This window comes from Myotis daubentonii, chromosome 19 (genome assembly GCF_963259705.1).
Source record: "Myotis daubentonii chromosome 19, mMyoDau2.1, whole genome shotgun sequence".
Classification (NCBI taxonomy): domain Eukaryota; kingdom Metazoa; phylum Chordata; class Mammalia; order Chiroptera; family Vespertilionidae; genus Myotis; species Myotis daubentonii.
Window position 1 is genome coordinate 5,424,169 of NC_081858.1, and position 14,517 is coordinate 5,438,685.

The following is a 14,517-nucleotide window of genomic DNA, read 5'->3' on the forward strand; positions in this document are numbered from 1 at the left end:
AAATGTGGGTTTGGACCCTTGGGTTGCCAGTGATAGAAAATGCAAACTAGATTGAGCACAAAAGGGAATTTACTGTCTCATTTAACTGCTAAATCCCAGGATCTCACTGGACAGGAACTCAGATGTCATCCTCAGGACATCGTAGGTGGTGCCTCTTTTACTCTCTGTCTGTGTCTTCATTTGTGTTTTCTATCTGCTTCCCATGATGTTGGCTCCATTCTCCAATAGTTTTCCCATTTTTGGTGGTAGGACAGCTGCTAGAGTTCCAGGCTTACAGCTTGTCCTCCATTAGCTCCAGTGGAAGGAGCTTTCCCAGTCATTTCAGCTGGCATGGGGTCTCACTGCCCTGGTCAGCCTGACTTGGGTGCTATGTTCATCCCTGGGCCGGTCCTTTTGGTCGGGGTTACATGCTCACCCCTGGAAAGCAGTAATGCTTGCTGAGAAGGCAGGCACCTGCGACAGCTCTCCTCTCCCGTGGGTATCGCTCAGAAAGAGCCGGCAGTGACAAGAAGAAGCAGAGTCAGTTGCCGGGGCACTTAGGGCAGGTGGGACACCTTTCCAGTGCCAGACTTGGCACATGCTGACTGTCTGTGTTTGTCTGGCAGTCTTCCATGAATGCCATGGGCTCCCTCTCCCTCCTGTCCCCGGACCGGGTCCTCCCACAGCTCATCAGCACCATCACCGCCTCTGTGCAGAACCCCGCACTGCACCAGGTGACACGGGAGGAGTTTGCCATCATGCAGACCCCTGCCGGGGAGCTGTACGACAAATCCATCATCCAGAGGTGAGACACCGTTAGACACCTGCCTTCCTTGTTCTTGCCTAGAAGATGGAGACAACACCTCTGTAGGGTTGTTGTGAAGAATGAATGAAACCATCCCTCCATTTCTTGGACAAGTGCCTGCTCTGTTCCAGGCACGTGCTTAAGCAAGAGCAGGCTGGTATTCAGCCCTTTCCTGGTGCATACTTCCTAAAAGCTAGCGGGGATGCCATGGCTGGCGGGAGGCTAAAGGGACTGGCAGCTGTTTTGAAGCTGGCTGATCACTTGCTCTGCTGTTTCAGTGCCCAGCAGGACAGCATTAAAAAGGCCAACATGAAGCGAGAGAACAAAGCTTATTCCTTTAAGGAGCAGATCATAGAGCTGGAGCTGAAGGAGGTGAGTACATGGACGCAGTGCGCGGGGTGCTGGCCGAGCTTGGTGCCCTGAGGCTGGTGGCATTTCCTGAAGCACATCCACCCTTCCCCTCAGTCATCCCAAGGCCCACGGCACATTCCTCTGATGCCTCCTACCCATGCTGGGTCCTCCTGCCTTGCCCTTTATTTACCTTTTCTCTAGCTTTCTCCACCCCAAACTCAAGGAAAATGAATTTCTCTCTGCTGGGTACTGGCAGCAGTTCACACACTTCCCTGGTGCTGCTTGAATTCCTTGACGGCTGGGACCCATCTTTACTCTGAGCAGCAGGCCCAGGGCCTGGCCCAGTGCAGCCTGGAATCGTTCAAGGCTGTAGTCAGCTTGTTGCACAATGTGTGGTGCACTTTCCTGCCTCAGAGCCTTTGCTCTTCCCTCTGTCTTTATGAGTCTGGCTTCTTCTTGTCTTTCTCAGCCCACGTGTCCACGTCTGCTTCTCATAGAGGTGACCGCCTGCCACCTATCCAAAGTGGACCCTGCCCTTCTTGGTTACTGTGCATCATATTTATCCCTTTTATAGCATTTGCCAGGATCTGAGGTCATGTTGTTTACATATTTGGTTACATGTTCATTATCTTCCTTCACCCACTACCTTGTGTGCCCGGTGAGGGCAGGGACTTGGGCTTATTCCCCACGGTGTCCCCAGCATCTAGAACAGCGCCTGGCACAGTGTAGGTGCCCAGTCCATACTTGTTGAATGAATGAGTGCTTTCTTAGCCTTTTTCAGCTGTAAGCTTGTACTGGGGAAGAGGGTTTGTAGGGAGGGGTGGGGCAGGAGGGGAGGCTGAAGTTTTGATTCTGAAGCCGTGTGAACCACAATGTCCTTTTCAGCCCATTGAGGGACTTTTCATTTCTCTGACGTATAAAAGGCCTTCCGTGGTTTGTCAGTAGAGAATCCAGTAAGAAATCACTTCTCTACCTGTCGTCTCTTTTCTGTAGGAGCTGGGTGGCTGCGGACTTTGTGGGAGGTGGGGAGGCCACATGCTGGGTTTGGGGCACCAGTCACAGACTGAGAGCTGACATGGTACTGACTGTGGAACCAAGCTCGTCCTCTGGTGGGGAGGGAGGGCTGTTCCCTGGAGATGGAATTGCTTTGCACATTGCCTTCAGGAGATAAAGAAGAAGAAAGGCATCAAAGAGGAGGTGCAGCTCACCAGCAAACAGAAGGAGATGCTGCAGGCCCAGCTGGACAAGGAGGCGCAGATCCGGAGGCGGCTGCAGGAGGTGAGTGGCTGCTGCCACCACACGTCCGTCCGTGAGTGTGCCGGACAGCCCAGGCCTGCTCCTGGCTGCCCCAGAGCAGGGCCCCACTGACCTGCCTCCTGGGGCGACTCTGCTTGCAGCTGGACAGTGAGCTGGAGGCAGCACTAGGACTGCTGGACACCATCCTGGCCAAGAACCCATCTGGCCTGACCCAGTACATCCCTGTTTTGGTCGACTCTTTCCTGCCCTTGCTGAAATCTCCTCTGGCCGCTCCCCGGATCAAGAACCCTTTCCTGTCCTTGGCTGCCTGTGTCATGCCCCCTCGACTCAAGGCTTTGGGTCAGTCCTTGTTTGCGGGCTGTGAGCATGGCCCCCGGCAGGTTGGGAGGTGGGTGGGGGATGCCCCTGAACACTGGTGGGGAGCCATGTGGTGACTCAGGCTACTGACTTTTGTTCCCATACGGAAGCAGCCTTAGGACCAGCATGGTGCCTCTCCTCTCTCCTGTTCTACGTCTGCTGTGCCTTCACTCTGAGGCCCAGGGTTTAGATGTTAGTGTGATCTTTTTTTTAAAAAAAACACTTTGTTATTGAGAATTATTTTTTAATATGTATTTTTATTGATTTCAGAGAGGAAGGGAGATAGAAACATCAATAATGAGAGTCATTGATCAGCTGACTTCTGTATGCCCCCTACTGGGGATCAAGCCCGCAACCCGGGCATGTGTCCTGACCGGGAATTGAACCGTGATCTCCTGGTTCATAGGTCAATGCTCAACCACTGAGCCATGCCGGCTGGGCAGTCAGTGTGGTCTTTCTATAGCAGTCTTAAAACTAGGAAGTCAAAGTCAGAGGCCGTGGGGGTGGTTTGGTGCCACGTGGCTAGTTAGTGGGGCTAGAGCTCCTGAGCAGCCATGTGTCAGTGGTGAGGGGTCTCTGATTCTCAGCTTTCCGTTTGCTGTGGTGAGACAGAGACCAGGTAGGTGGCTGGGGATTGAGCAGACGGCCTTCCTAGCCTACAGGGAACGTTCCCGTGAGAGGCTAGAATAAGAACCTTCTGAGTGAAAGTGAGTTCTGGAAAAATGAATCTGAAAGGAAATAGGCTGATGTTTGTCAGAGGGGAGGGGGGCTGGGGAGCTGGGGGACAAGGTGAGATTAAGACGTACAAATTGGTAATTACAACATAGTCATGGGGATGTAGAGAACAGCATAGGGAATGTAGTCATTAATAGTGTAATAACTGTATATGGTGCCAGGTGGGTACTGGAAACATCAGGGGAACACTTTGTAAAGTATATGAGTGTCTAATGACTATGCCATACACCTGGAATTAAGACAAAATAATATTGAATGTAAACTGTAATTGAAATCTATATATATAAATGACTAAGCGACTGGCCGACTGGACAGTAGGTATGACACACACTGACCACCAGGGGTCAGACGCTCAACGCAGGAGCTGCTGAGTGACAGCAACTTTGCAGAGTGCCATCTCACACACTGGGGCCCCTCAGGGGACGTCAGACTGCCGGTTTCTGCCAGATCCCCGCAGGCCAGGCCAAGGGACCCCACCTGCCAGAGGGACCCCACTCACTTCACAGATGCCCTTTGAGCCCTGCTGCTGCCCTAGGTGTGGCCAGCTGGGGAGGGACCTTGGGAGGTTGGCTCCAGGGTGTGTCCAGCCCGTCTCACCCAGTCCCACCCCATAGTCCACCTAATTAATTTCCTTTTAATGTGCACGAATCCATGCACCGGGCCTCTAGTATAAAATAAAAAAGAGTCTGGGAAAAGGTTCTGAGTCAGTGCATACGGCGCCTGCCAGAACTGTTACCTGCCTGCTGGGCTTGCTGCTTGGAAGGTGGGAGCACCATGCGAATAGAGCTTTGCTCTTGGCTGAATACGCTTAGGTGGCTCATGCCTCCTTTCAGTGTACTTTTAATTTCTTAGTGTCAGGACACCTCCCTGCCTGCCTACCCTTCGGTGCTGTCATGAAGAGGAAATGGAAATTTAGGTTAAGGACTTTTGGGCACAGCAGAATTGATTACTATTAAGTCAGAGGGACATGGCACCTCTGTGCTGGGCCAGATTCTTCGTGTCTGTGTGGGTCATCCCTGCTGGGTCTCTTCTCGTGGGTACAGGCACCTTGGTGAGCCACGTGACTCTGCGCCTGCTGAAGCCGGAGTGTGCCCTGGATAAGTCATGGTGCCAGGAAGAGCTGTCGGTGGCTGTGAAGAGGGCGGTGACCCTGCTGCACAGCCACACCATCACCAGCACGGTGCGCAAGGGTGAGCCAGGTAAGGGCGGCGCAAAGGACACTTGGCATGAGCTGGTGCAGGAAGTGTGTGAGCTGCCTCATCCCCTGGGCTTCCTGAGGCTGTGGCCATTGGCGAGTCTCCGCCCTCCTTGCCTTGGTTTCCGATCTGAAAAACGGGGTTGGGGGAGTTGGACCAGTGGAGGGTTTCTGAGTCCAGTCCTGGTCTGTGAGCTGCTGCAACCCCATTGAGGGTTCACTTCTTGTCACTGGAATAGACGTGTCTGTTTAACTCACGTTCTGGAACTGGGCAGTGTTTGGGGTGGGAGCAGGCTCGGCTTTCATCCCTGCTGTCATACTGTGTGCTTCTGAGTGTCAGAAAGGGCCTCCAGCTTTCCCCCCTGCCCACTTGCCCTGAGGATGGAAACAGGCAGCAGTGCCCAGTGCCCTGCCCTGCCTGCAGGATCTTGTCTGCTTGTTGCTCACAGATGCTGCACCCCTGTCCGCGCCAGCCTTTTCCTTAGTCTTCCCATTTCTGAAGATGGTGCTGACCGAGATGCCCCACCACAGTGAGGAGGAGGAGGAGCGCATGGCTCAGATTCTTCAGATCCTCACCGTCCACGCCCAGCTGAGGGCCTCACCCAGCAACCCGCCTGGGCGCGTGGACGAGGTTGGCAGGGCACCTTAGCTCGCCCTTGGGCTGGAGGGGGTTGGGAGGCAGGGGCTTGCGACACTTCCTGGCCCATCAGTAGTTCTGGTGGGGCCTGGAGTGTGTGCCTGTGCAGGAGCAGCTTTGGGTAGGAGAACCCGAGTGTTCTTTACAGGTCTCCACTCTCCTGTGGAGCTTCTAACCCAAAGAAGTTGAAGGATTTTGAATTCATTTATTGTTGTTTGTTGTATTTCTAACTCAGAAGATAACACTGGCCACTTTCCCTTTGACTTACGATTATGAGATTGGATCGTTTTAATAGATTATGTTCTAAAAGTTTGCCAAAATCATGCATATATTTTTTTTAAATACATTTTTATTGATTTCTGAGAGGAAGGAAGAGAGAGATAGAGATCAGTCCACAGGCCGATGCTCTATCCACTGAACCGAACTGGACAGGGCAATCATGCATATTTTTAAAAATTCCAACAATACAGAAGAAAAAAAAATTGCCACTTTCCAGAGGTAATGGTTATACCCTTGTGGGCCTTTCTTTATGCACATGCAGAACTCACCCCCCCCAACACACACACACACACACACACACACACACACACACACACACACACACACACACACACAATAAAGCAGATACTCTTTATAGCAGGGTCTCCTTCCATGTCAGTGCCTGTGGGTCTGTTTTATTGATTTTGCAGGCTGCATGGGATTTAGTGCTGTGGGTGCGCTATGTTTTAGTGACAACTCTACCTGTGAGGGGTATTTTAAGGCTGTTTCCAGCTTTGCCTTATTTTGAACTGCACAGTGGTGTGACCTCCTTATGTGTGTGCTTCTTGCACACCCCTGTGAGCATTTCCATAGGGACAGGTTCCTGGGCGTGGAACTGCTCGGTGTGTGGCATGTTCTGAGCTCCATCCTCACTAGGAGTTAGTTCCCTTTCCTCCAAAGCGAATGCAGCCTCAGATCATGGTCATCTTGCCAACAATGAGTGAAAGAATGGGACCTCCTTTATTTTGCGTTTCTTGACTGACTTGTAAAGTTAAGTATCCATATGTTGATGGGCCACCTGTATTTCATATCCTGTGAATGTCAAGCAAGTTCCAGAATGAATTTGATTTTGAGTCCCTGAGGATCATGGTTCACTGGGGTTGGCTAGTGTGGGTTCAGTTGTAAGCCTGGTGGGGTTCCTACAGGAGAGTTGGCCAGAAGACCTAGAATGCTCTGCTGTGGCTTCACGTGCCACCGGCCTGGTTACAGCCTTTCCCCTCACTTCACCTGACTTTCCTGCTCTCCTCTCCTAGAACGGCCCGGAGCTGCTGCCTCGCGTGGCCATGCTGCGCCTTCTGACTTGGGTGATCGGGACAAGCTCTCCCCGCCTGCAGGTGATCGGGGGCTCAGTTGCTGTCGCTGTGACTCAGTTTGTGACCCTGACCACAGGTCCCGGTGTTCGGGGTTGAGTCCTACTTTCCTTTCTCAGCCCTCACCTTTGGACTTGAGCAGAAAGAAGGGCTGCTTTTGAGAGCCAGCCTGACTGTGCTCAGTTAGTGAAGGGTCCTGCCCCTGGTTTTGACCAGCTCTGGGGTCTTAGTGCTGGTGTGGCTTGGGGTGGGCATTCTCAATTCAAACCCCTCTCTGGGTCCCTGGCCTCTGCCTGATCTGTAGGAGTAAACAGTTTGCTGAACTGAGCCGAGTGTGTCAATGTTTTCCTTAGGTTCTGGCTTCCAACGCCCTGACCGCCCTGTGTGCCAGCAGCAGTGGCAAGGATGGCTGTGCCTTCGCAGAGCAGGAGGCGGTGGACGTGCTGCTCTGTGCCCTGCAGTCCCCGTGTGACAGCGTGCGGGACACGGCGCTCCGGGTGCGGGCTCACTTCCCCTCGGGGCCACCGTGGCATCCCTAGTGCAAGTGTTTAAGCTGAGGAGATGCCTCAGATTTGTACAGTGTGTTTGGAGGCACAGAGAAGAGGTCACAGGGTGTGGGTCGGCTCGTTCTAGGAGTTGGAACGACGGGACAGTTTTGCTGTATGGCTGTCTTATTTTTTCTTCACCTTGGAAGACTTCACCTGATTTGTAAGCTGGAATGTGGATCTTGGTACTTTTATAGGACAGCTATACCTCCTAGGTTTAGTTCATCTCTTCATCCCACCAGCTTGTACGTGGCTTTTTGGTATTTTTGGACCAAAAACTAAAAGATCGCTCAGGAGCATGAGACAGTGGTTCCCAAATGCCAGTCTGTAGCTCCCTGCTATTGACCGGTGACAGAGTTTCCACTGGTCCTTGGTAGAGTCTGGCAAATGATGGCAGTATGGTAAATTGTCCTTAAAGACAAAACAAAGAGAATGCCCTTTTTTTGAGGTTTAATCTGTCTTGCATATTTAAATATTTAAGTTTTACATTAAGAGTCTATTATTACATACCATCATTTCACAAAAGAAAAGCCATTTAAAGAGACAGAGATGCTAGTGAGCTGAGCTGATTCACAGCACTCCCTAGACCAGTGATGTCCAGGGGAACGTCCTGCGGTGATGGAAATAGGTCTGTGCTGTCCAGTGCTGTAGCCGCTAGCCAATATTGAGCACTTGAGATGTGGCTGATACAATAAGGAATTGTAATTAATTTTAATTGATTTAACTTTGAAGACCCACACGTGGCTACAGCCCTAGAGGGAGGCGAGGAGGCAAGTCAGGGCTCCTCTGAAAGGTTGCGCCTCACATGGTTCCATCTTACACCCTCGCAGGGGCTGATGGAACTCCACATGGTATTGCCAGCGCCTGATACTGACGAGAAGAACGGCCTAAATCTTCTGCGGAGGCTCTGGGTGGTCAAGTTTGACAAGGAGGAGGAGATCCGGAAGCTGGCGGAGAGGTGAGAGCCCTCTTAGGGAATGACTGAGCCCAGTGTGCTCAGCCTGCAGCCAGAGAAGGGCTGGGTGGTTGGGTTTGCCAGGGCAGGTGCTACAGATCCGTGTCTGACCAGCCCCACCCTTTGGCCTGCATAGGCTCTGGTCGACGATGGGCCTAGATTTGCAGCCAGACCTCTGCTCCTTGCTGATTGACGATGTCATCTACCACGAGGCAGCTGTGCGGCAGGCCGGGGCTGAAGCCCTCTCCCAGGCCGTGGCGCGGTACCAGCGGCAGGCGGCCGAGGTGATGGGCAGGCTCATGGAGATTTATCAGGAGAAGCTCTATGTGAGTAGCCTGTGTGTCCTGGGCAGTGTGGGTGGCGTGAGGGTAGGTCGGACTCTGCTTAGCCTTGGACTTGCTCCAGACAGGAGTCTTGGAGCTCACTGTGGCTCAGGGTGGCTGTGACTGGTCACAGCCTCACACTCGGGTCACTGGCTTGCCCGGCTTGTTGGGGAGAGCACTGCAGCTCATCTGTCAACTGTCTGTTGCAGCGGCCGCCCCCAGTGCTGGATGCTTTGGGACGAGTTATCTCAGAATCTCCTCCAGATCAGTGGGAAGCCAGGTATGACAGCTGTTCAGTCTGGTTCTGCTCAGCTTCCTGAGAGGTAGCAGGTTGGCTGGGCTGGTGATGTGAGGAGGCAGCACAGATTAATTGGACAGGGGAGGAGCGGATAGGACCTCCCTCAGAGTCAGAGACCGGAATTCAGGTGCTGGCTTCCTCCATGCTGGCCATTGGCCGGGGCCTGTCTCTCCTTTCCTTCAGGCCTCCAGGTCCTCAGGGGTCCTTGGGGACCGTCTTACTGCTCTGTAACCAAAGAGAAGAGTAGCACTTTGCTTTTGTAGAATATGTCCATTTCCGAGTGATTTCAGATCCGATTCCTTTACCTCTCCCTTCTCTCATAACCTGCCCTGGAAGGAAGGGGGCAGGCATTGCACTCAGGGGGGAAGCAGGCAGAGCTGGTCATCCTGTGGGAGGGAAACTGAGCAGATGGCAGGTTTCTGTTTGACAAGTGGGCTGCTCCAGGTCATTGTGTAGATCAGTGGGTAAGCCCTGGGCAGTGGGATTGTGCTGTGCTCTGCCTTGCAAAGTGGTACTTGATGTTGGCGACGCCCTCCTTGTGACTAACAGAGCAGATCCCAGCTGCAGAGGCGGCCCCTGGCCAGCCCTCGCCTCCCTGACACGCTCCCATTGCTTTCCCAGGTGTGGCCTGGCTTTGGCCCTGAACAAGCTCTCCCAGTGTTTGGACAGCTCTCAGGTGAAGCCACTCTTTCAGTTTTTTGTCCCCGATGCCCTCAACGACCGAAACCCTGATGTCCGGAAGTGCATGTTAGATGCGGCCCTTGCGACCCTCAACGCCCACGGGAAGGTAAAGGTTTCCGCCACTGAGGGGCGGGGGCAGGCTGAGCTGAGCGACGGTGACAGGCAGGCTGAGCGCTGGAGAGCCTGCACGCCACTGGCCCCATGGGAAATTCCCTTTGTATTTATTTTGAACCAAAAACGACCCCAAAAGGGAATTAAGTTCTTACAGTTTCTGGCTGCAGTCTTGCCAGAAAACCGGGAGGCGCTGGCATTCTTGGTGGGCTTGTCAGGGCAGCTGTTCCGGCAGATTCAGGCTTGGTCCTCGGGCAGACTGTCAGCCCCAGAGGCGGCCCCTGGCCAGCCCTCGCCTCCCTGACACCCCCTGGGGAGGTGCTGTGTAGCCTGTGGGGTGGATGTGAGCCCTGGGTGCTCTCCAGGAAAACGTCAACTCGCTGCTGCCGGTGTTCGAGGAGTTCCTGAAGAATGCGCCCAACGATGCCAGCTATGACGCTGTGCGGCAGAGTGTGGTGGTCCTCATGGGCTCCCTCGCCAAGCACCTGGACAAGAGTGACCCCAAAGTGAAGCCCATCGTGGCCAAGCTCATTGCTGCCCTTTCCACCCCCTCCCAGCAGGTACCTGCCACCCGAGGCATGACTGGGGGGAGGCCGTGGGATCTTAGGGAATTGGGTGTCAGGGTCCCAGAGGCCCAGTTCTCGGCAAGAATGTGTCCCTCTCTTAGGGGACAGCCTGCTTGGAGTGAAGAGCACCTCCAAGCAGGGATTGCTGTGTTACTTGTTCTGGTGGACCGCCTAGATGTCTTCATTCTTTTCTACTCATTTTCTAACGGTTGTTTGGTGTGTTTTTATTTTTTCATTTAGTATAAACTTGGCACTGGTGGTACCAAGATTTAAACAAAACACAAAGCGGCTGCCTCTTGTGTCAGGTTTTTTCTGACCTTCTCTACATGTTTGTTACATGTTTCAGGGGTCCTTTAATGCAGCCTCCAACCCACAGTGCAAGGCTTTTTTTCTTTTTAAAAACACATTTATAAATTTTGCAGCTTACACTTTGGACTACCTAGAATGTCCTCATCAGGTGCAGGCCACACATGTGAAGGTCCTGTCGGCCCAGGTAGCACGGCCCTTTGCTAAGTTTGACAGCTGGGAGACGGCCGTTTTTATGGAGGCGCAGTAGCGTGCTTTCTCCTGGATCTTATTCTGTGAGGGGGTTTAGTCTTCCTGGAGCTTCCCACCCACCCTGACCTGGTTCTCCCTTTAGACTAGAAAGCGCCGTAATGGCTGATGCTGTCATCACTAACAGATACAGTGTGCACCGCGATGGGGTCCACGTCACACGTGAATGCGTAACACTGCTTTTCTGACACTCTGTGTTGTCTGACAGACAGTGGCTAAGATGGGGCTTGGGGCATCTAGTGGGGAGGTGCTGTGTAGGACTGTGCCAGCCACCAGGGAAGGCTGTGGTTCCTGACGTGGCAGTCCCCTCCTTTAGGTCCAGGAGTCTGTGGCCAGCTGCTTGCCGCCCCTTGTGCCCGCTGTCAGAGAGGATGCGGGAGCAATGGTCCAGAGGCTTATGCAGCAGCTGCTGGAGTCAGACAAGTATGCCGAGCGCAGGGGGGCCGCGTACGGGCTGGCGGGCCTGGTGAAGGGCCTGGGCATTCTGTCGCTGAAGCAGCAGGAAATGATGGCAGCGCTGACCGATGCCATCCAGGATAAGAAGAATTTCCGCCGGCGAGAGGGTGAGTGTCTCTTGGGCCCCGAGGCTGCCAGAGGGGGGACTCTGGCCTTTCCTTTCCCTCCGAGGGGCTGGTGTTTGCACTGCAGAGGGACAGCTGTGTGTGACTCATTTTATCTGGGCCTTGCTGTTGTGGCCTGGCCTCGCTTAAGTCAGCAGTATTCTTAGCTGAGAGATATTTTGCCTTTCTGGCTGTTAGTGCCAAGAAGTCATGGATGGATTTCCTTCCCTTTCTGCTCAGCCATGTCTGTGCTGGTGGGGGAGGCAGAGGGTGCTGCTGCTTCATGGGGCAGCCACGTCAGTCCCACAGCTGCCCTGAGTGTTTCCAGAAGGTGAGGAGGTTGCAGGGACGTTGTCCCAGCTGTCCACCTTCTTCCCCAGGAGCCCTCTTTGCCTTCGAGATGCTCTGCACCATGCTGGGGAAGCTCTTCGAGCCGTACGTGGTTCACGTGCTGCCCCATCTGCTGCTGTGCTTCGGGGATGGAAACCAGTATGTACGTGAGGTAAGTCCTGAGGCTGCACATGAGACCTGCTGGCCGCGGCTGTGAGACTCAGCAGGGAGGCTGAGGTGGTGTAAAGCCCCACTAACAGATAGAGTGTGCACCCTGATGGGGTCCACGTCACCATACCTTGGGCCCCAGTTATTGGTCTGGACTCCCCTGAGTCCCTGTAAATTACCGAAGCTTTATGAGATGAGAAACCATGTCGCACAGGGGCTGACACAGGAGACTCCTCAGCAAGTGCTGGTTACCGGGGAGAAGACTTGGTCTAGAGTCAGGCCTTGATCCTTGGTTGGGTGAGGAGGCCCCTGAACGTTTTTTCTCCTCCTTGAGGCTGCAGATGATTGTGCCAAAGCTGTGATGAGCAACCTGAGTGCTCACGGGGTGAAGCTAGTGCTCCCCTCCTTATTGGCTGCCCTGGAGGAGGAATCCTGGAGGACCAAAGCCGGTGAGGCCACTCTCTTCCGTGCCTTTGTCCTAACTTCCTGTCCCAAACACTGCCCTCAGGGGGTCCCAGGTAGCCACGTGTGTGCTTCCCGGCCCAGAGATGATAAGGCCAAGACTGCTGTTGGGCAGCCCATCCCTCAGAAGCTGGTATGCTTTGCTTACCTGCAAAGAGCAGGCCTCTGACAGAAGATGCAGCCCTAAATCAGGAAATCCCAGAGCTTTAAAGCTTGTCTGTGGCTAGTTTAGTGATTTTTAAAGCTTTCTCCCCATTAACTCCTTTTTAAAAATGTAATCTTATTTGGAACCCTAATATGCAAGAGATTTAAGCAGAGCTACTCTGGTTTGCGGAAGGTCAGGGTCTGGGGCCCTCGCACTTGGTGTCTTTCCCCTGGGTCCCTCAGGCTTTGCCCTGCAGTTTGGAAATCACAAATCAAAATTAGTTCCCTCATTTGTGGCTGAGGAGACTGAGGCCAGAGAAATGCAGTAAATTGGCCTTGGATCACAGCCAGGACTAAGCCAGGTCTTCCTGATCCTGGGCTCTGCTGGACGCCGTCCTCCGTCCTCTGCCCTCTGCCCTCTGCCCTCTGCCCTCTGCCCTCTGCCAGGGGTCTGCTTGAGCACAGCCTGCAGAGGACCAGGCTGGTTGTCCCTTGCCTGGCAGCAGCCAGGTGACTGTTGGCCTGTACTGAGCGATTCTACACTGGACGTGTGTCTGCCTCTGCAGGGTCGGTGGAGTTGCTTGGGGCAATGGCTTACTGTGCTCCCAAGCAGCTGTCCTCCTGTCTGCCCAACATCGTGCCCAAGCTCACGGAGGTGCTGACCGACTCCCACGTCAAAGTGCAGAAGGCCGGACAGCAGGCGCTCAGGCAGATTGGCTCCGTCATCAGGAACCCGGAGATCCTGGGTAGGCCTCTCGCACAGTGGGCAGTGGCCCTGCTGCTCCTCCTGTCCCTGGACACTGCAGGGAACATGCTGAGGATAAGTTCACAGTGAAAGAAACTCTGGAAGCTAGACTAAATGGTAGTTAGGAAGTGGCGGGTCTTCCTGCTTGTCTGGAGCAGTTGTCATTGACTGCACAGGTAGGGAAAATGAGTCAGCAGCTCAGAAGCACCTTGACAGAGAGCTCTGTGCGCAAAGCTGAGTCCAAGGTCAACGGAATTGACTGACAAGCTCTGGACCATCTCAGTATCATCCGATGTGTTAGGATCTTTGGGAACTTTCTGATCTCATTCCAGGAGACATGAGATAGAGGGGAAGGTTAGGGACAGTTATTCCCCTTAACTGCGCTCTTAGTGTGGTTCTTTCTTGAGTGTTGGGAAGAGGTTGATTTCTAGAAATAAAACCTAGCCGGCTACCTTGTTAAATTTTAAACTTCACATGTTAAATTTAAAGCTTCAGCGTTGGAGCCTCAATGCCATTCAGTGTAGCTCAGCCCAGGTATTACTAGATTTTTCTTTTGTTCAGAAAATTATGGGAATTTTTTTTTTTTTAGATTAATAGATGTACTTGGATTTTGTTGGTTTTTACAATGTCTAACAGCCTTGGGGACTGGCAAGGCCCGGCACAGTCTCATCTCTACTGAATGAGTAGAAGTTCCTTTCTTCTTCTTTTTTAAAATATGTTTTTATTGATTTTAGAGAGAGGAAGGGAGAGTGAGAGAGAGAGAAACAAACATCAATGATGAGAGAGAATCATAGATCAGCTGCCTCTTGCACGCCCCTTACTGGGGATTGAGCCCACAACCCACCGGGGCATGTGCCCTTGACCGGAATCGAACCTGGGACCCTTCAGTCCTCATGTCGATGCTCTATCCACTGAACCAAACCAGCTAGGGCTAGAAGTTCCTTTATTCTGAGAATCCAACCTGTTTTGTGTGTTTTTTTTAATTGACATATAATTTGCTTAATATAAAGTTCACTTTTTAAGAATGTACAGTTCATGCCAAACCGGTTTGGCTCAGTGGATAGAGCGTCGGCCTGCAGACTGAAGGGTCCCAGTTTCGATTCTGGTCAAGGGCATGTACCTTGGTTGCGGGCACATCCCCAGTAGGAGGTGTGCAGGAGGCAGTTGACCGATGTTTCTCTCTCATTGATGTTTCTAACTCTCTATCCCTCTCCCTTCCTCTCTGTAAAAAATCAATAAAATATATTTTAAAAAAAAGAATGTACAGTTCAGTGGTTTTTACATGTTAGCATCACACTCTTTAGTTGCAGGGCATTTTCCATCACCTCCAAAAGAAACCCCATACACATTGGCATTCATTCTTCATTTCTCCCCTCCCCCAGCCCCAGCCAGATCCATTTCTTGTCTCC

General features: G+C 52.8%; 1 protein-coding gene across 2 annotated transcripts in view; it reads left to right on the forward strand.

Annotated features, from left to right (window-relative positions):
- Positions 1–14,517, forward strand: part of GCN1 (GCN1 activator of EIF2AK4) — a 55,370-nt gene that overhangs the window by 21,962 nt on the left and 18,891 nt on the right. Inside the window, exons 21-38 of one of the 2 annotated variants that reach the window (XM_059676435.1) lie at positions 100–141; positions 606–784; positions 1,063–1,156; positions 2,300–2,413; positions 2,533–2,731; positions 4,528–4,683; positions 5,129–5,310; positions 6,609–6,689; positions 7,019–7,162; positions 8,041–8,168; positions 8,302–8,491; positions 8,698–8,768; positions 9,408–9,573; positions 9,944–10,138; positions 11,016–11,262; positions 11,640–11,761; positions 12,092–12,206; positions 12,930–13,109. In XM_059676435.1, coding sequence (XP_059532418.1) covers positions 100–141; positions 606–784; positions 1,063–1,156; positions 2,300–2,413; positions 2,533–2,731; positions 4,528–4,683; positions 5,129–5,310; positions 6,609–6,689; positions 7,019–7,162; positions 8,041–8,168; positions 8,302–8,491; positions 8,698–8,768; positions 9,408–9,573; positions 9,944–10,138; positions 11,016–11,262; positions 11,640–11,761; positions 12,092–12,206; positions 12,930–13,109 — 2,605 coding nt within the window. The remainder of the gene's footprint in view (positions 1–99; positions 142–605; positions 785–1,062; positions 1,157–2,299; positions 2,414–2,532; positions 2,732–4,527; positions 4,684–5,128; positions 5,311–6,608; positions 6,690–7,018; positions 7,163–8,040; positions 8,169–8,301; positions 8,492–8,697; positions 8,769–9,407; positions 9,574–9,943; positions 10,139–11,015; positions 11,263–11,639; positions 11,762–12,091; positions 12,207–12,929; positions 13,110–14,517) is intronic. The other variant, XM_059676436.1, reaches the window with a different exon arrangement.